The sequence below is a fragment of the Botryllus schlosseri genome, chromosome 15 (genome assembly GCF_051294905.1).
Source record: "Botryllus schlosseri isolate E-star chromosome 15, Bs_hap1, whole genome shotgun sequence".
NCBI lineage: Eukaryota > Metazoa > Chordata > Ascidiacea > Stolidobranchia > Styelidae > Botryllus > Botryllus schlosseri.
Genome location: NC_137250.1, coordinates 10,832,501 through 10,851,314, shown reverse-complemented (window position 1 = coordinate 10,851,314; position 18,814 = coordinate 10,832,501). Strand labels below are relative to the sequence as shown.

The following is an 18,814-nucleotide window of genomic DNA, read 5'->3' as shown; positions in this document are numbered from 1 at the left end:
TCAAAGCATATCGGCCTTGAAAGCTCATTCTTAGCAAAAAATACTTATTTGCAAGCCAATCTCTGTAAGCACGTAAAAAATTTCCAGTTTACCAATTCTTTTCAACAACCTTGCCTTTTGAAGTTATTAATTGTTTATAGAATGGAACTGGAACATAGGAGAACAAAATGTGGCAAGGATTATACCGTCTTGCATCACTATGGCCAATGGCCATGCAGGGTTCGGAGTATCTGTGCATTGGGGAAGCGCAAAAGCAGCATCATCTTTGCTTAAAATGCATCTTGGCAAGCCTTCCAAATTGTAATCACCATCAAAACAGGGCTTCAGAAACTATGGGTGTGTAAGCAAGAGAAACTGTGAACACTACTCAGCCCTCAAGTATACCGGACCACGACCTGACATATCCATCTCGCCTTCCTACACATGCTACCTCATTTTGTCTCTTGCCCTTTTATATGATCCTCTTGTGCCTTTCAGTCTGTGTGCGTGCATGCCCCCTCTTTACATTGCCTAGGCGCAGGCGGGTGTCTGATTTCAAAATTATCCAAAGTCGTTTCGACAACTTTCTATCCTTTCATTGTATCGTATTGTAGTCTTGTGATGTTTTCAAATTTTCGAATTTTTTATTGCACTGATGATGAAGTCACAAACGAAAATGACCGCACAATGCCCTAAAGTGAAAAAGGGATCAAAATTGCCTCTGGTTTAGCCCTTCTCAACCGGGGTCCGCGAAGCATTTTTAGGGGTCCGCAAACATCTAAATTCGTAAAATGATTGATAACCTAGTTTGTATTTATTTTTAATTAGGGAAAGCAGGAGACAGATTTGCTTCATAATCGCTAAACCTTTAGGACTCACAGCAGAGATAAAATATCAGACTATGCACACTCATTTTAATTGTTAAATTGCCTATAGCCTGCTGATGCAAACATATTGCTGTTTAGAGATGTTTTGTTATGGTTTTTGGAAAAATGAAATGTAGGAGATTGCATGGGCAAACAGGGTGACTTCGAAAAGTTTCCAAGACATTTGGATTTGTCAGTCTCAGCATGTTAGTAAACAGTAAAATTGAAACAGTGAAACAGAAATTCCTGATTTATTTTCCTAATCCGTCCAAATGAAGGAATTGAAACCTCGCCACGAAATCCATTTTCTCCTGTGATAAAACCACTGAATGACTTCAAGATGAGACGCTAGGTATAAATGAATAGGCTGGACGTTGAATGTGCATTAACAACTCAAGATAAAAGCTATCGTCGGAAGCGTTAATATTACATTCGGTGCTACCTATCTTAGTGGAAACGGATTTTTGTACTCGTTCATGTCAAATAAAAGACGCGGATTTTTAAGACAATAAAAACAGCTGCAAAATTCGCTTTGAAATAATAAAAGTCTACCCAATTTCTACATGTAGTGTGTGATGTTAATTTAGAGAAAAGTCATTTTGTGGCTGTTTGGCTAGCCTAGCCAATACAATAATATTTGCACAAGACAGATGACGGTGGCATGATAATTGAGCTACTTTTGAACAAAAACTTGAGGGGGTCTGGGAAAACAAAAAAGTTGAGAACCACTGCTCTAGTTACATCTTTGTCTAAGTAACTGTGTTTGCCTGAAATCATATTTCTATGCAAAGTACCTGATGAGAATGTTACTTTGCATTTCGTTGTAATTGCTTCAAATTCATGAGTGAAATTACGATATGATAATGTCACATCTGTTGTGCCACGATTTGCCTTGTCTGCCTATTGAGGGAACAATATATTGCAACGTGAACCCGCGACTTTGCTGTAGCTATCAGTACGAAAGCAATGACTAACAGTAAACTAATTTGAGCAATAGTTGGGGTTTTAAGGGATGAACTAAGTGATTATTTGATCAGTGTTATAAGGTATTGCAAAAAACAATGATACATACGTATTGGTACATTTATTCACTATGAGGTTTTCTACTGACTCGGCAGTAGTGACTGCCAGGAAATGCAGTGATCAGAATTTGAAATTTCAAGATGAAATATAAATTGTGACGTAAGGAATAGTAAAAAACAAAAGTGATCCAAAAAAGAAGAGCCTAAGCAATGAAACAAATTATCCATAATATGTAACCAAAAAACAACACTAATGAAATGCTCAAGATGATAGAGGAGGTTCTTTTAACAACACAGAATAGGTTGTTCAGGTTATACGGGTAGATCCGTGAATCTGTCAATGGAAAACAGAACGGCCATATCATTGCAGAGGTTAAATTTGATTGTGCCGTGGCCTGGATTTTCGATTAAGCTCATCTTAACATTACTTTCCATTTGACACAATCAAAAGACTGAAAACTAGTAAATAGAAGTGTTTTAAACTTAATCATTTGAAATGGCAGTGCTAGTAGACCAAACCTACTTGGATACTTCGTTACTGACAACATCTCACATTATTGCCATGAAATGCCAGCTAAAACCCACTCTTATCAGATTTTATTTTGAAATTCAATTTAGCCGAGCAGAAGAGTTCCACGACCACTATATCAAGCATATATCAATCAAGAAATATTTGGACTCATATTACAGCAACAGTGTTGTTACAAGTCATGCTTAAAATCCTTCACTCCAAAGCGCACATCCTTACTCGCTCAAGGTGAGATAGCATCTTGTAATAGTAACAACTTGGAAATTTCACTGATGCTTGAAAATACCGTTATTTATTTCAGTGATAGAAATACTGCAATATCTGTTTGAATTCAACTCAAAATATCAGTAGCCATATAAGCAGTAAATAAAATGCGTTGATAAGGAGGAGGCTTATCATATTGCAAAAGACAGATGTACCTATATGACAGTATGTAATTGCGCATGTTTCACAAATTAACTGCAAAGTTGCTGACTCAAGTTATTCCCCGCATGCAGGGTGATCATGATCAAGCTACATAAACTAAAAACATCTAGTACATGGATGGGCAACTTCTCCGGGCGACTGGTCGGAATACTAGTAGTAGCATTTTACAACACAAACTTGAAGTTGAACCGAAAACTGAACAGTAGCCACATCGGACGTAAGTAGCCCATCTCTGGTCTAGCGGATCAATATAGCAATATTGGTGATGGTGCTAAGCAAAGGTAGTATCGATCAATAGGCAATGATAGTGGCATCCAGAAAACTACATAAAATATATACTGCATTTGGATGAACAAACGCATACTGTATGCTGCAACTATGTTAAAGCACAGGACAATAATACTAATTACTCAGAGGTAGTTTCTAACAAATCTCATTTTTTCTCAAGAAGGAGTAGGTGCCAAATAGAATAGTTTTGCAAATAATCTGCTTCGAGTGGAATATTTGCAATCGCTGATACATGCACTACCAGAGTCATTGCTACTGAACGTGCATTATTTTTTTGTGACCACATGAAGATACTAATTTGAATTTTCCAGACTTTTTGTACTGCACATCATCACGACTTGGCAGATAGACACATAAATTCACCGTAATAGTCTCGTTTTTTTCACATATGAGTAAAAATATTTTAGTTCGCAGCGCAACAGCTTGCTGCGCTACGAATTGCTGAATGGTAAACGAGCTAAGAAATGCTTGAGACAAACTCGTCATTGAAATTTGATGGAATTTTGATTTTGAAATGGGAAGGCTTTCAACCACCAGAACCCCGCTCTGGGTACACCACTTGACACCTCATCATATTCGATTTACATGTTTGTAAAATTGGACAGTCATGAATGAAAAAAAATGCAGCCACGATCACATTGCAACAGTAATAAAAAAAATTCACAGATATCTTTTCACTTTTTAGTACGTTGGCAGTCAATATAAAAACAAATTCACAATAAAGGATGGGTCGAAACCATAATAATGAAACGAAATTGTGTAGGATAGTATTATGCGAATTAACGAATTCCTCATTCACACATATTACGAGGAGTCTATCTTGGCAGCCGCCATCATCTCCCTAGTCCATTGAATCTCTCCCTTTATCAAATTAACGCACAATTTATCATCTTTTGCCGAATCTTTGATATTGTACCCCTCCATTTTGACGCCTTTGGGATTATAAACCTTATTGCTGCGTTCTTTGATTTTATCGTTTGTGACCGCGCCTCCGTCAACACATCTGTCCGCTAGTTTGGCATTCATTTCGTCAAGTATTTTAACGTCTTCTTTCATGCGATCGATGCCGTATTCCTCCACTTTTTTCCAGAACGTGCGATTGAAGTGATCGTAAATGGTGGAGTCCGCTTTATTCCATTTTCGAATCTTTGTTTTGATTGAGTCTGTGAGCTGTGTGTGTGTGCTTGTTCTCGCGTTTGTTTTCAACACTAAAATATCATCCATCGACCAGCATAATAACTCTTTCAGCAATAGCATCGACTCGGAAAAGTAGTCGGCAAGCATGACGAGATGGAATGTCTCTTCCATTTCGACGATTGCGCTTTGAATGTAAATGTCGTTCTCGTTCAAATTGTCGTATCCCATGTCGAAAAAGATTGCGTTCTTGGCAAACCAAGGAAAGCCACCGTCTCTCCGACCCTTGAAAAAGCTGAAAATGCGCGACGGATAGATTTGCGTTGTGTGAAAATATTACAGGTGCTCGAACAGAGCCAGCAAAAATTGTGTCGATACCCTCCCCCTGTTCATAATGCCATCAGGGAGATCTATTGAAAAATCATTGCAGCAAACTATTATTATCTTGCTTTAAACCTGATTAGCATTTTAGAGTACTAGATCGACAAATTGGGTCAACAAATAGCAAGGCTAATAATGTCAAGAATCATAAGGCTCCCAATTAAGCGTTGGATAAAAACTGACCAATATTGCTTGTGCTGCAAATCTATCTATCAATCTATTTGTAGTTCATACATAGATTCAAGTGCGGAAATACAAGAGTTGCAATCAAAAACTACCCGCCGTATGATCAGGAATCGTGAAAGTAAACATTGTTATGTGGGTAACGTTCTGTAAGCAACAGTGTTGGGATCAAGTCACTACCTTCGAGTCACGAGTCATTGCACATTCTGACTCGAGTCAAGTCAAGTCAAGTCACGAGTCAAGTCACAATTCAAGTCAAGTTGCCTTTTCAAAGTATGGGTCATGATAACGTCATTACATTTTGCTCGCTGTCTGAAGTACAGATTTGGTGGTCAATGATTTTTGAACCGATGAACGAATATAGAGTTAAATATACACGTAAGAAGGCGCTGTATCGCTCACATATACGTAGAACTGCTAAACCACAGTTTATAGTTAACAGCCAAAATAGAGAATAGATGCGAATTGATAGAAAGCAATACATTACCCATTTGCAAATCGATATGATACAATTCATATCTGCGCCAATGGCCGAAGACAATATAAACTATATTCAATTTCAATAAAACAAGAAGTTTGGTCAAGGTAAAAACAGAGAATCACGTCGTTTGCAATCAATTTATTTGTGAGGGAACCATGGAGGATCAGTAAAACGCACGATCATTAAATGATTGGTCGCTCTCACGGGTTACACCAGCGTTTCGCGAACAATCCAAACATGTGCAAGATTCAGTGATTTTTATCGACATCGATTACTTGATGACTTGAAATTGACTCGCGAATTTTGCTCCGAGTCACGAGTCAATCCATATTTCTGATACGCCGAGTCAAGTCAAGTCATTTTATCAAAGTGACTCGAGTCAAGTCAAGTCAGTCGAAAAAGGTGACTCGAGTCAAGTCATGACTCGAGTCATCCCAACACTGGTAAGCAATCAATTCACACTTACATATCTGTATGATCCAACCAATACTCCAGTTGATCCATCTTAACTCGTTTGAAGGGAGTGGAGTCATAATGAAAATAATCGAACATCGATTCAAACAATGCAGTTGGTTCCCGAAGAATGGACACATACGTCGATCCAGGGGGCATAACTTTTTTCACCTCCGGTGGATTAAATACCATGTGATGACACAATATATTTATTGGTTCTTTTGATTTCGCTACATAGCTCTCCATAAACTTGCTTCCGTAATGAAACCTTATATCATGTATATTTGATAATCCAACAACTAGGTTGTTTTTGTCGGCATAACGCAGAAGGACGTTTTGCACTGCGGAACTTGCAGTCTTGTGAGTTTTGAGAAACATGATGTTCTTCTGTGGTGTACACGTTCCAGATTCTGACTTTGAGGGAGAATATCTTTTCGGAATTGTGCCGACTTGTTCATTTCTGTACAGAGAAGAAACAATACTAGCATCAATTCTCACACAAGTAGCAGGGTGTGTGGTAATGATCATGTATTTCATTGACACACACAGTCATATTGTTGTTGTACACACCAGAATTGTACAAAATACTAATCTCTTTTGCTGGCGATCCACGTAACTACCAGTACTACTAATTTGTTGAGTAGTTCTATAGTTATAAGTTGCGGATTTTGAAAAGTGAGTAGCCTATAGTTCGATAGTTTCTCTCTTCAAAATTAGTTCTGGAACTCCTAGAAAACATGTGTCGTCCTTTGGCGTGAATTCTGGTATTTTTAACTCAACTGCCATACCTGATATATTTTTCTTCTGTATTCTTCGGTATGATCATTGAAGATTGATAACGAAGCCTCCAATAGGATCCCACAAAGATACCAGAACTGAACGCAAGGCCAGCGAAGACGATGATGCGGCATTTATTGGCAGCCATCGCCGCATATGAATTCAGAATAAATAATATTTATACACTAACTCGTCTTTCAAGTCATTGCTTCATGAAAAACAGCTGATAGCGTAACGAGTAAATAGTATACTTACGCTACGCTGGACAACACGGCGGACTACTCGTCATGGATCACTACATCAACAAATCACCCTATGCACTGTTGGTTGGTTCCACTACCGATTACTGACCTAAGAAGGCTAGTTATCTATAATTCGACGGGAATATTCTAGTTCCAGAATCGCATTTAGTGGGAAAATTTCAAGACATATTCCTAACTCAATGCAATGGTGATTATAATAGCTCGGTGCGAATACTTCAATAAGAAAGAATATCTGTCACTGATTGGACAGAATGTGGGAGGCGTGTCCTAGCCAATGAGATTCTGACTAAGCAAAACAGAAGATGCTCACTTGCTCAGTCTCAGCTCAGGCTGGTTTGCAATGTCGTGGATGTGAGTTATGACCGTGTCAACCTATGGGAGAAGTATACCGCACAGGCCCAGCATCTGGTGAATCCATCTTCCGTGTAGTTCGTTTTTCCTGTGCAGAAAATGAAGTACAGTTCTGTTTCAATATCCATTGCGTATCAATCACGTTTACTTCGTTATCATGAGAAAATAATAATGTGAAATGAGGAAGCGCGATATATGTTCAGCAAAGTTTACTGATCTCTCACTATTTTGAAGATGAGTAGTTGTAAATCTTGTTATTGGTAAGTAGGACTCGCAACCGACGGTCGCTGTGATTGATAATCGACAAACTTTACGCCTATGATTGTTTCACACACCAATAAGACTTTTTGAGGATGGGGAAGGATAGCAAATCGCGCTCGCTTGAAGGTGATTTCCAGCTGGCTTTATGGAAATACGCCTTGTCTGCCACCGCGTCCACTGTTGCGGAGTCGGTTACATTTCCTCTTGATCTCACTAAGACAAGATTACAGATTCAGGGGGAAAAAGGGAGCGGTGAAGTTGTCCAAACTTTAACCCAGAGACGCGGAATGGTGACCACGGCTGTGGGTATTGTGCGGGAGGAAGGGCTTTTCAAACTGTGGCAGGGGCTCCCGCCTGCTGTTGCTCGACATTTTATCTACACAGGCGTACGAATGGGAGCATATGAGCAACTCCGTGAAAAGGGTCTGGGCAGAAACAAGGATGGAAGTTTCCCTATATGGAAAGCTGCGGCAGGGGGTCTTTGTGCTGGGTCCATTGGTCAGTTTGCGGCGAGCCCTATGGATCTGGTAAAAGTTCAAATGCAGATGGAAGGTAAACGGCGTTTGGAAGGGAAACCTCCAAGAGTACACGGAATTGCAGATGCGCTGTCTCAGACTTACAAAAAGGGTGGCATACGTGGATTATGGACTGGGTGGGTACCTAACGTGCAAAGAGCAGCGTTGGTAAACATGGGTGATCTAGCAACTTATGACACCGTGAAGCATGCTTTACTTCGAAACACCACTTTGCAGGATAACTGGGTATGCCACGGTCTATCCAGTGTTGCTAGCGGATTAGTTGCCGCCACACTGGGGACTCCGGCCGACGTTGTCAAAACTCGGATTATGAACCAACCCAGAGACCGTAACAATCGAGGGTTGTACTACAAATCTTCGTTAGACTGTTTGATAAGGGCTGTGAAGAATGAAGGGTTCTTCAGTCTGTATAAAGGATTTATACCGACTTGGTCGAGAATGGCACCCTGGTCTTTGACGTTCTGGCTTTCCTTGGAAAAAATCAGGGTCCTCACCGGAGCTGGTTCTTTCTAGATGAAATAGACTATTTCATGAATCCGTTATGCACGATGCAGGTCAAGCTCAAGTTGAATGAAAATTTGCTTGTTCTAAGGAAATTGTTCCGGTGCTTGCAGTTGCCTCACCTCCGAACTATGGAGTTACTGGCCTGCCCATCGATTTACTTCACTCGATAATACCTGCCAAGTGAATTTACTGTTGAAAGTCCTATCGGGGATACTGATACCCGATCAGTGCCATATTTGCTATACTACCTGCAATTATTAACTAATTGTCTGTTCCGCACTTTTGCGGTAGACAAATTTGCGTTTACCTTTTTCTTCCAAAAAAATTGCTATCGTTTCAGTCATGTGTGCTCAAGTTCTGTTCAATTTCCGTGATTGCTACCACTGTTATCCCACACTGGTCAAGTTTCTGAATAAAGTACACGATTCTATGCACAATCAACGGTTTGTAATGGAAAATTTTCAAACAACTACATAACAAACTATGGTAGGAAGCAGCACTTTTTGTAGTCCAGTCTTTTGCAATGTGTAGAGCAACTGATTTAAATGTCAGAAGGTGTATTTTAAGTTGGCAGTGATATTCTTTGATCTGCAGGAATATATCAATAATAATCCGTGTCCTGCTTCTTTCCTCCTCCCTCTTGATTCTTGACTTGCTCTTGCTGGTAGTACAGCTGGGCAACCTACGTAATGACACAGTTGATAAGGTAAAAGTGATACAGATGACGATACGCAGGATTAGAGCCATAAGATTCCTAGGCAAACAATTTGACACAACAATGGTCTGAGACCACCATGGAAGCCTGCTTCAATAAGCACCAGATCCTGTTTTTCAACACCAAAGTTGCCCAGCTGTTAACATGCCATGCAAATGTCACTGGATCAGGGATAACCAAGTTCAGTATTTGGCTCAACAGTACTGCAAAATCTTCATAATATCAATAAAAGCGGCAAACTGGTGACTGTTGAAAAGAACTAAATAATATCCCAACCTGCGAACTGCTAGTAGCATCATCAGGATTTTTGTCATCCCGAACTCGTATAAATCTGGGAAACCGCAGTGATATTCCTTTCTCGGTGTCAACCTGCGACAACAACCAAGTGTTGTCATCGAGACATATATGTGACAGCCATAGAAAATCTTACTATTCCGGCAGCCGCCGCGTACACCGGGGATATGGAGAGGTCTGCAGCTTTAATCTCCCATACTTGGACTGGCTCGAACCACTCGTCTGCTACCGATCCGTTCAACCTGAAATACTTTTTCATCAAGCCAAAACCTTTTGACAACTGTCGATGAAACCATTATTAAGGCTGGACATCAGTAAATCTCGGTATTAGGTCTTTCAGTAAGTTGATTATCGTAGGAAAAGACTGATGAGTTACCAGGAAATATCAATATGTGGAGAAGTTCAACTAACTGGGGCTTACCTTTGGCTATAATAATTCTTACTTAATTCAGATTGAATAATTAAATCTGAGACTTGAGTGCAACATATGAGTGCTCCAAGCAATCTGTATCATGACTGGGCACAGAGTAAATAACTTGACGCGGTTACACATCCAGTTAGGAAATAGCCTACAAGCAACAAAGTCTGTACAATATGATGTCTGGAAAAGACATACCTGTAGTACGGCTTTGGCTTCTCAGAGATATGTTGCTTGAAGAAATTGGTATGGTCTGTAAGATCTTGATCGCTAAAACCAGTCCCGATCTTGCATATTGTCTGATATTCTTCGCTTTCATCGTCGTAACACGCCAGGAGAAAGCCACCGTATGTTCCAGTACGTTTGCCTTTGCCGTTATACCCTCCGATTACGAGAAGGTCGAGAGTGTCACCCACGCCTTCCAAATAATCCTACAGTTGGCAGAGGGGGACTTGGTGTTAGAGAGATCTAGAGGTCATTTCCATTTCAATTTACCTTTTTAAGCTTCAACCAATTGTGCGATCGCTTTGCTATCTCATATGTCGCTTTATCGTCCAACGTTTTCACCATGAGGCCTTCGCAGTTTCCTAAAACACGATGGTACAACAAAATGAATTTCAAAAGTACTGGAAGTGTTATATGACAAATTCAAAATTGATTTGTGGCATTGGAAAGGTACATTAATTGCTACTCAGATGTGGTCAGTAACAAAGTAGTTCAACTTTTTAGAAGCAGACTTTGCCTGCACTAGTTACTCAAAAGGTTGTGCTTTTAGACTACTCCCATTTCCACTCCTACCTACGTACTTACTTTTACACTACTTTTTGAAACTACTTACTTGAAATATCTTCTCAAAAAAAAATACTTCCACTTGTAATTAAGTAAAAATTAGTGGCGTTCTACTCGAGTACCAACCCCGACTACTTTAACTGCGTCCGTGCAACACAGCCTACAATCAGGACTTTTCAGATTCTACAATACGGCAACACAAGTTATACAAATGTTTCAACATTCACAGGTGACCAATCACAAAAGTAATAAACCATGCTTCGGCAAGCATCTGCAAACGACAGACGTGAGGTTATACTAAACTAACAAACATAGTTAACTTTGAAAACATTGCAGATATCTCCACGCTCTACCTTTGATCGACTCCTCCAGAAATTCCGCAATCTCTTCGGTATCGTTAGAATCACTAGACTTCGCGAACATAAACTGTCCCTCGATGGCGTTGAAGCAGGACAGCAGCTGTTCGCGCCTTTTCCGTAGAGGCTCGCAAACGAGAGACTTTCCGTTGATGTAAAGCAGGTCGAATGCGTAAATGCACACTTGCACCGTGATCTCGGCGAGGTTAGCGTCTTTTCTTTTTCTGGTGCTTAGAACCTGGTACGGAGAAATACATGGTGAGATACAGAAGCAGAGGGTAATAGATTCTTTTTATTAAAATTGCCTACTCAAGCAGCATCCGCATGCACTAAACTAGTTCTTTTGTACAACACGTCTCTGCATATTGCACAAACATTTGCAACAGTTTGTGCAGTAAAGCATGCCCTGCCGCACAGACCTTGCAGAGGTAGCAAGTAAAATGGCATTGCGCCCTGAAACATTGCATTTTGTAGAGTAAAATCTTTATGGTCGTGGTGTTCGATTTCTAAATTCAAGAACTAAATTTTTCTATTGGCAAATGAATATTGTAGTCTAGTAATAACTTTCTACTCAATGAAAGCTCATTTCCATTGTTCAAAGTCTTTAGCAGTCGAGTCAAATCAAGCGATGACAAAATGAGCGTATCCATTTGCAAAAATTGAATTGAGTCGTTCTAAGACTGCTCCTTAGCTTTAATAGCTATCTGAAGCCAAGGACAGCAGTTACCATATTTCGATGAAGATCAAGAAACCACGTCGTGTCAAATTACCTGGAATGGCAGAATCTGCTTGTTCTTCGTATCCCAGGCGACAGCTTCAGAGTCGATAACGCAAGACTTTACATTGTCTTTAACTACCTGCAATTCAACTTTTGAGTAATCGAGACGCTTTGTAACAGTAGTTGATAAGTTACTAACCTGTGGCATGCGAGCGATGATGTCCGGATATTTGGAAGTGTTATTTTCCTGATTCCTGCTGTATATCTCGACCTGAGTAAGGTTGAAAGGAACCGATAAAGGTTAGCCTACTCGTGAAACACTACACACCCACTTTTCCATTCTCTAAAACGTGTATTTGGGCTCTCTCCCCGTCGTACTTGTACTCGCAAGTAAAGGCGCTCTTGTCAAAGCGGTTCATAACTTCGCCGACACCTTTAGTCGGATGAGCCAACATTGGTTTCAATGGAATTCCTGAAATGTGGACGTTGTCAGTCAAAACTGCAGTTGTAATACAGGGAATTCTCATCAATAGTGCCAGCAACGAGTGCCATTTCTACTGGGTGGATACTTAAGACATCCTGCTTTTGGCCATGACAATTTCACTCACACTCTGACAAATTAACAAGATTTGAGATGTAATATTCCTACATCACGGCTTGAAAATCGAATAAGAAGAGGTCAGGGTTGTAATGACTCGAGTCATTTTTTCAAATGCGTAAAACGACTCGAAACTAAGACAACCAAGAGAGACATTTCATTGTAATTTCGAAGAATAGTAAAGTCTCCACATTATTGGTATTTCATGTATCAGTACTGATACTTGGAAAATAGGGCCAGAAACTGTTGGGACTGAGGAAAATTACGATATGAGCTTGATTAAAAGACTACTCCAAGTCGTTTCGGCACCCTCCTATCTTTTCATCAAATCGCAATCGTGTGGTGTATTGATTTGATAAAAAATTTGATAAAATGATGATGATATTATTATGAATGCAAGCCATCTAGCCTACATCACTCGAGCGGAGTCGACATGATGACTCGGGACTTGCGACTTGGACCATGGAAGGGGTAGTAAAATCGTAGAACCACAAGTATGGTAAACAAAACGGAAATTCATTCTCAGAGTAGTAAAAAAACTACAAGCACTCCGCTACTGACAACCGTCGCATATACATCATCCATGATTACAAAACAATACCCATACTTTATTATAAGTTTGTAGGTACGTACACAGTACCTGGAGTGAGCTTGCAATGTTGCGGTAGGGCATCGATTCCATGATTCAAAACACTTGATATGACACAGTCATAATTCGGCAATTCACTGAAAATATACATAACAAGGATTGCTGTGGCATCAAATACACCTCACCCTCACGCATAGACAACAGCCCGTCTAGGTACACTATTTCAGAGCAATGGAGTCGACGGTACAAGATACAATATTCTCTTTGTCGTGGAGAATAGAGTCAAAAAGTGAAGTGCAACGCACGTCTCACACAGAGCAATTGATAGACATGATAAAAGTAATCCATAAATACAAGCTATATGAAATTGTTGGTATACCAATAGGTGGTTTTCAAGATCAACGCCTTTTCTTCTAGTAATGACTTCAATTTATCGGCAGCCATTCCTTTTCCATGATTGAGTACGGCTGGTGGGAATTCTATAACAGAAACTCGATGAGTCCACAGTATCAACTTAACATCGCACGAACTATACCTTGTCCCGGTGGCGTTAACGTGGTGGCATGGGCCAAAGCGACCAAAACAGACTGCTCGGCCAGTCCGATTCTCAACTTTCCACTCAGTGAACTGCAAAGGAAAAAGAATTAATGAAAGCCTACACAAAATAACATGGGTAAACCAACCGGATCAAGTAACGGGCTTCGCATGACTTGCACGCCACCAAAAGGCCTTTCACGAGGTTGACTTTCAGGCTCATCGACTGCAGAAACAACGCATAAGATCGGAATTTTGTTTATAACTGAATAAGAGAAAGTCCTACAGAAGATCCGCTTATGGCTGCTATTTGCTTCAATTTCGCAAAGACGCTCCGCACATTCAAAGGAGGGGGCGCAAACATCATCTTCTGCGTTGTTCTACTGGCCTGATAAGAAAATTATGGCATGACCCCAGCTTGGTAAGGTAACAATGTACACCATTCACCTCAGCTACGGCGCCGAGATCTCCCATTTTCTTTACATCTGCTTTGATCTTGTCATTGGCGCGGCCGGTGGTTTCAGCAATTGCTTTTATCAACAGAGAATCTCCTGTGAGTCACAAAGAAAAATCCTCGTTCAACAACATGGAATTCTCGCTCCGATGTAAGAAACTTTCCTACTAGCAGTGGCAAAATCAATACATTTTTGCAGCATCCAAATTTCAACAGTCCACAGCGTAACGTGGATGTCAAGACTAGCGAATCACAGTCCGAGTGGTTAAATTTTTTCTAGAAGTCGGCAACCGGAGTCATAACTTACATTTGTCCAGATTTGAAGTCATATTACCCTGGCCTCTCCCAATTCTATATGACTATCAAAGTACAGCAAGGGAGTCTGGGTCAGAAATGCAGTTTTGGGTAAGAGACGGTGTCATAATTTTGTCGGAAGTAGGAATTAGAGTCTCTACTTCAAAATGACCGAGTTGCAGTCGCAATTTTCAGTCACGAGTCCTAGTTGAAATTTCGTGTCCCCAGGAAAATTTGCGTGACTTCCTAGCATTGGTGAATAAGGTAAGCTGTAGTGGCTATGACCATGGCTGATAAACCTATCGTGCTTAATTTGGCGCAAACCCACCTATTCCTAATTCGATTCCTTCATAAGCTGGCGCCAGCTGATTCAGACTGAGATAAACGCAGGGTATGAGATCATCGGGTGTCAAAGCGATGACGCTCCGGTAAAAATTGGTGAGGTATTCAATAATCTTCAACCTGTCGCAAAATATCGGGATGAACGGAAATTTGAGTACGATCATAACGCAAAATTCCTACCGGCCAGAGGTATCTTCAATGGCAAGAAACGTCCTTGCAAGGGCCAAATACGGCACCCTGTGAAACTTGATATGAAAAAAAGCTGAACAGACAATTTCCGAATACGATCTTACTTCTCATTATGATTCCAGCATGCGTCTTCGATCGGATTGTATTTGGATTTTGTCGGATCGTAATCAAGGCTGGTCGGTTTGCCTGATTTCTGAGCCTTTTCAGAATCCGAGGTTGATGTTTTGGGCTCAAAAAAGCCACCGCTGTGCATCGAAACATTATCGATTTTACATCAAGACAACGCCTGGCGGTTCAGAACAGAAATACTCTTACATTCCAGCAGATTTTTTCTTTCTGTCCTTTTTCTTTGGAGTCTGCTTTTTCGCTTTACCCTGCTTTGGCGATTTGGACTCGGCATTTTCAGTTTTTATTGCTTCGTTGTCTGATTGGGTACACTTTTCTTCTGAAGTGTCCTTCGTATCCCCACGGTCAACGTCAGTCACCTGCAACAGCAAAATCGTATCAAGATGATCAAGTGGATCACAAAATTACTGCAGAAAATTTGCTCTAGACGCTGAAGTAATCACTCATTGTCCATCACCATTACATTTACAAATAAGACCCAAATGAAACCATTCGAGTAGGATAGTCTGATTACAAATTTGAACGTCTCAAAATACAGGGAAACTGGTGGAGTCCCAGAATGGTATAGAATTGTATTCCTTAGCACCTCCGACTATATAATGGAATAACAGACTATGTCGCACCCAATGTTATTTCAAATCACCGAAACAGACAAACCCAGCAACACTGGTCCATATTGATTTCGAGTCGTTACTCTACATCCCCTATCTCCCCAGGGTACCTACATCATTACTTTCAGGCGCATCCTGCTCTTTCGATGCGACCTTATTAGGACCTGGTTCATCAGGCTTTATAGGCTCAATTTTGACTTCGCATGATGAACTAGACTTCATGTCAGCCTGAAATTATTCAACACATGCATTAGATTGTCTTTCAAGCAGCAGATTTACAGATTTAAATTTACAGATTCGGTTTTGTTCACTTTCTTTGTTTGTTCGGAGAATGAGAGCTTTGGCTTTTTCGAGCTGGGAATTGATTTGCGTGCTGTAAAATCAATTAATGATTAAGATACGGTGAAAAGTAGTTCGTTAAAAAAGTTTCAAAATCATCCTTTATGAAATGGGTATGTAGTATCAACACCTTCAATCCCAACCTGTTTTCCTGCGTACTGTACCATTCGGAGTCCTTGTGATGTCAGCAGGTGGGTTGGGTATGTCCTCCTGAAAAACAAGCATAACCATAACTCAAGTGTTGGATGTGGATAATAGTACAATGATGCCGACTTCAGAATCAGATCTGGTGTGATCTGTGACGCTCTCTTCATTCTCTTTGTCATCAGATTGATGCTCACAAGCAGCACGTTTCGATTCATCCTAAAGTGGGAGTCAACAAACAAGTGTATGAATAATTTTTTTGTAGTTCACACATAACGTGGGAGACAGTCAGGTAAGGTTACTTGATAACACTTTAGCACCTGCACTTAGTAAACTATACTTATACAAGTTATGAATTATGGAATTATATGGAACTTTACACAGCTAGATTTATGTCCAGTTGGTTGGAAGAAATGATTCATTAGCTCCGCTCATCTCTCAGTTGATATTTGGTAGCCATATAGCAAGGTTTAAAACAGCTCTGGAACGAGGTATTATGATTTCATACAAAACCAAAATCAAACCAGTTGATACAAACGATTAAGATTATCGACAAAAAGACATATGCAATATGTTGATGTTTATGATGCAGCAAAGGTGAGCCGTGATACCTGAATCATTGCATAAAAAATCTAGCTTGCAACCGGTTAATGGTCATTTATAAATTTGTATTAAAAAACATAAGGCGATTCTAGTGGAATTCATGTAACTTATCTTGTTCAATATGATTTGGTAAGGCTACAAACTTTTGAAACTGAGAACGGAATATTTCATAAAGTTTTATAACAACAATAACAATCATTATTTACAGATGTGGGTAATATGGTTAATAGCAAACCTCAATATCTTCTTCATCAGAAGATTCTAGCACAGCGCGGGCTTTGCGTTTCTTTACTTTGATCGGTGAATCCACTGAGGCTTGACTTTTAGATACTGGAGTGGTAATCTCTGAGGATGGTTTTAATGTCTCTTCGGCTTTGGGTATCTTTTTCGAGGTAACAGCACCGAAAAATGAACTAAACAAAAGTTCTTGCAATTCACAGCACATTTGTACAACTCATTGAGAAATAACACAACACTTACGTGATGCTTTTTTGAGGCATAATTATCGAATCATGTTATAGAAAATATATCAGTAATCTCAGCTATCAATATATCTTTGTTAGGCTTGTTCGACAGCGCATTCTAGAGGAAATGAATATAATTGAAAATTGGTACTCGCAATAAACACATTGATAAAGAGAGCAATTTCGATATAGGCCTATGTTGACACGATGTAATATCAGTCAGCTAAGATCAAGATATTTACATCTAAGTAGAGCTCATCTAAGAGCAGATGTGAACTGAAAGTCTACTGCAGGAAATAGGTGTTCAGAGTTCAGCCACGTTGTCCATCTCGATAACATGCTTCCGAATGCTGATAGCTATTGTCCTTGGTGATGGCAGTCTTATTGCATTAGGTAGATTTATTGCATATTGTGCGTTTGTTCCAATCAGTACTAGTAAAATTGTATGGGATTCATTTCGTCCATCATTAGTATCCAGACTTGAAATGCACGTATTCCGAACCAAGAATTCCAAACATTTGTTCCACATTGAAGTAGACTTATCCTCAATCACGATCGTACCTCGTTAGCTATTCTCGTTTCCAGCTCGATGTCCGAAGAGGACCCTTCGATATAGTCCTCTCTATAGTGATGTTCAAGTCCTTCGTTATCAACACTCTCCTCTGTCATGAACTCCCAATATCCCAGCTTTTCAACGGCCTTTCTTTTCGACAATGCTCTCATCCTTTGATTTTCAAAATACTCGCGCCTCTGCTGAAGCTTTTCATTGGCAATGGTCTCTTCAACTTGCACAAGTTTATCGTGACTTTTCACCCACAAATTGACAAGATCATCAAATTCACCTACAGCTGCATTTTCAGCATCCGCTACTTCATCTTTATATTGATTTAACAGAGTACCAATTAATGGGTCGTCAATAATAGTTGGGTTGCTCAATTCATTACCAATCAGTTCTTTCGTATGATTGACCACATCCCTATGTATGCCCCCTTCTTCATTCAATGCAGAATGCAACTTCTGTGTATACCCTCCATCCCAAATCATCGGGCACCACGGATCTTGATATATCGCACGTGGGCCATGCTCTTTTTCAATGTGCGCAAGTTCAGCTAATCCCAATATCTTTATGCTAGTGATGTTCAACAACTGACCTAAACGATAGCATTTGGCAAAAAAGTTCCTGCGCTCGGGAATCGTTTCAAAATCGGGACTCACTGTGCCGCTTTGTTCCATTACTCTTAAAATGACATGGAGGCATAAATGTTGAGCGAGCTTTGAATTCAAACTCTCGGCTAGGAACGCATGGTTGACAAATTTCAAAGCAAATTTGAAATCGTTGTCTATGATGCATCGATCTATTAGAAAGAGGTACATCATGTCATCAGGAAATGTTCCATATTGGACTTTTTCATCAAGCGCTGTCAACGCTAAGTCCACTGCACCCAGTTCAAGACATTTACCGAACCACGAGTGTATTGTCCATGGTCGCATAAAATAGCATGAATCACAATGCCGAAATTTGTGCAAATAGTACATAGAAGCGACAATGTCATCGCGGTCTGCGATCGAATGAACCATATCGTCTGTGGTTAGCGAGGAGAACGGCATTCCCTTCTCACTGCATCTATCAATAAGCAGACAAACCGAAGTCAACGTCTGGCTGGATGTCTCGGATTTTCGCCGATCAAGAAACCTTCTCAACCTTTCTTGCTGCCCATAAGTAGTTGTCATCAACATGCGTGCCGTAACCGTGTTCACGGCACACAATTTCAGGGAAACAGACATCAATGATCTTCTCCACAT

General features: G+C 40.2%; 5 protein-coding genes across 6 annotated transcripts in view; 2 read left to right on the top strand and 3 right to left on the bottom strand.

Annotated features, from left to right (window-relative positions):
• The window catches only part of LOC145457716 (D-aspartate oxidase-like), a 3,711-nt gene extending 2,368 nt beyond the window's left edge, over positions 1-1,343 (top strand). The window contains exon 7 of the mRNA XM_080335992.1: positions 141-1,343. Within this exon, the coding sequence (XP_080192118.1) occupies positions 141-273 (133 nt within the window). The 3' untranslated portion in view covers positions 274-1,343. The remainder of the gene's footprint in view (positions 1-140) is intronic.
• The window catches only part of LOC145457717 (mitochondrial uncoupling protein 4-like), a 25,501-nt gene extending 16,630 nt beyond the window's left edge, over positions 1-8,871 (top strand). The window contains exon 2 of the mRNA XM_080335993.1: positions 7,376-8,871. Coding sequence (XP_080192119.1) covers positions 7,487-8,443 — 957 coding nt within the window. The 5' untranslated portion in view covers positions 7,376-7,486 and the 3' untranslated portion in view covers positions 8,444-8,871. The remainder of the gene's footprint in view (positions 1-7,375) is intronic.
• LOC145457710 (galactosylceramide sulfotransferase-like) lies at positions 2,661-6,713 on the bottom strand. The gene is made up of 3 exons (XM_080335984.1): positions 6,531-6,713; positions 5,756-6,202; positions 2,661-4,539 (listed from the first exon to the last, which is right to left on the bottom strand). The coding sequence occupies exons 1-3, from the start codon at positions 6,665-6,667 to the stop codon at positions 3,915-3,917; spliced, it is 1,209 nt and encodes a 402-aa protein (XP_080192110.1). The 5' UTR covers positions 6,668-6,713; the 3' UTR covers positions 2,661-3,914.
• LOC145457682 (DNA ligase 1-like) lies at positions 8,872-17,508 on the bottom strand. Of its 2 annotated transcripts, XM_080335941.1 has the most exons (25): positions 17,028-17,508; positions 16,783-16,960; positions 16,074-16,163; positions 15,944-16,010; positions 15,755-15,834; positions 15,576-15,689; positions 15,040-15,209; positions 14,829-14,969; positions 14,716-14,772; positions 14,522-14,655; positions 13,893-13,996; positions 13,732-13,833; positions 13,595-13,671; positions 13,447-13,538; positions 13,291-13,390; positions 12,963-13,048; positions 12,057-12,196; positions 11,924-11,995; positions 11,777-11,863; positions 11,004-11,244; positions 10,357-10,448; positions 10,060-10,292; positions 9,580-9,685; positions 9,426-9,518; positions 8,872-9,116 (listed from the first exon to the last, which is right to left on the bottom strand). In XM_080335941.1, the coding sequence occupies exons 1-25, from the start codon at positions 17,045-17,047 to the stop codon at positions 9,036-9,038; spliced, it is 2,757 nt and encodes a 918-aa protein (XP_080192067.1). In that variant the 5' UTR covers positions 17,048-17,508; the 3' UTR covers positions 8,872-9,035. The 2 variants fall into 2 exon arrangements, with proteins under 2 accessions (XP_080192067.1, XP_080192068.1); XM_080335942.1 differs by lacking the exon at positions 17,028-17,508 and having other exon boundaries at positions 15,931-16,010; positions 16,783-16,941.
• Positions 17,128-18,814, bottom strand: LOC145457708 (small ribosomal subunit protein mS27-like). The gene has a single exon (XM_080335982.1). It carries the CDS (start codon positions 18,812-18,814, stop codon positions 17,561-17,563), a length of 1,254 nt encoding a protein of 417 aa, XP_080192108.1. The 3' UTR covers positions 17,128-17,560.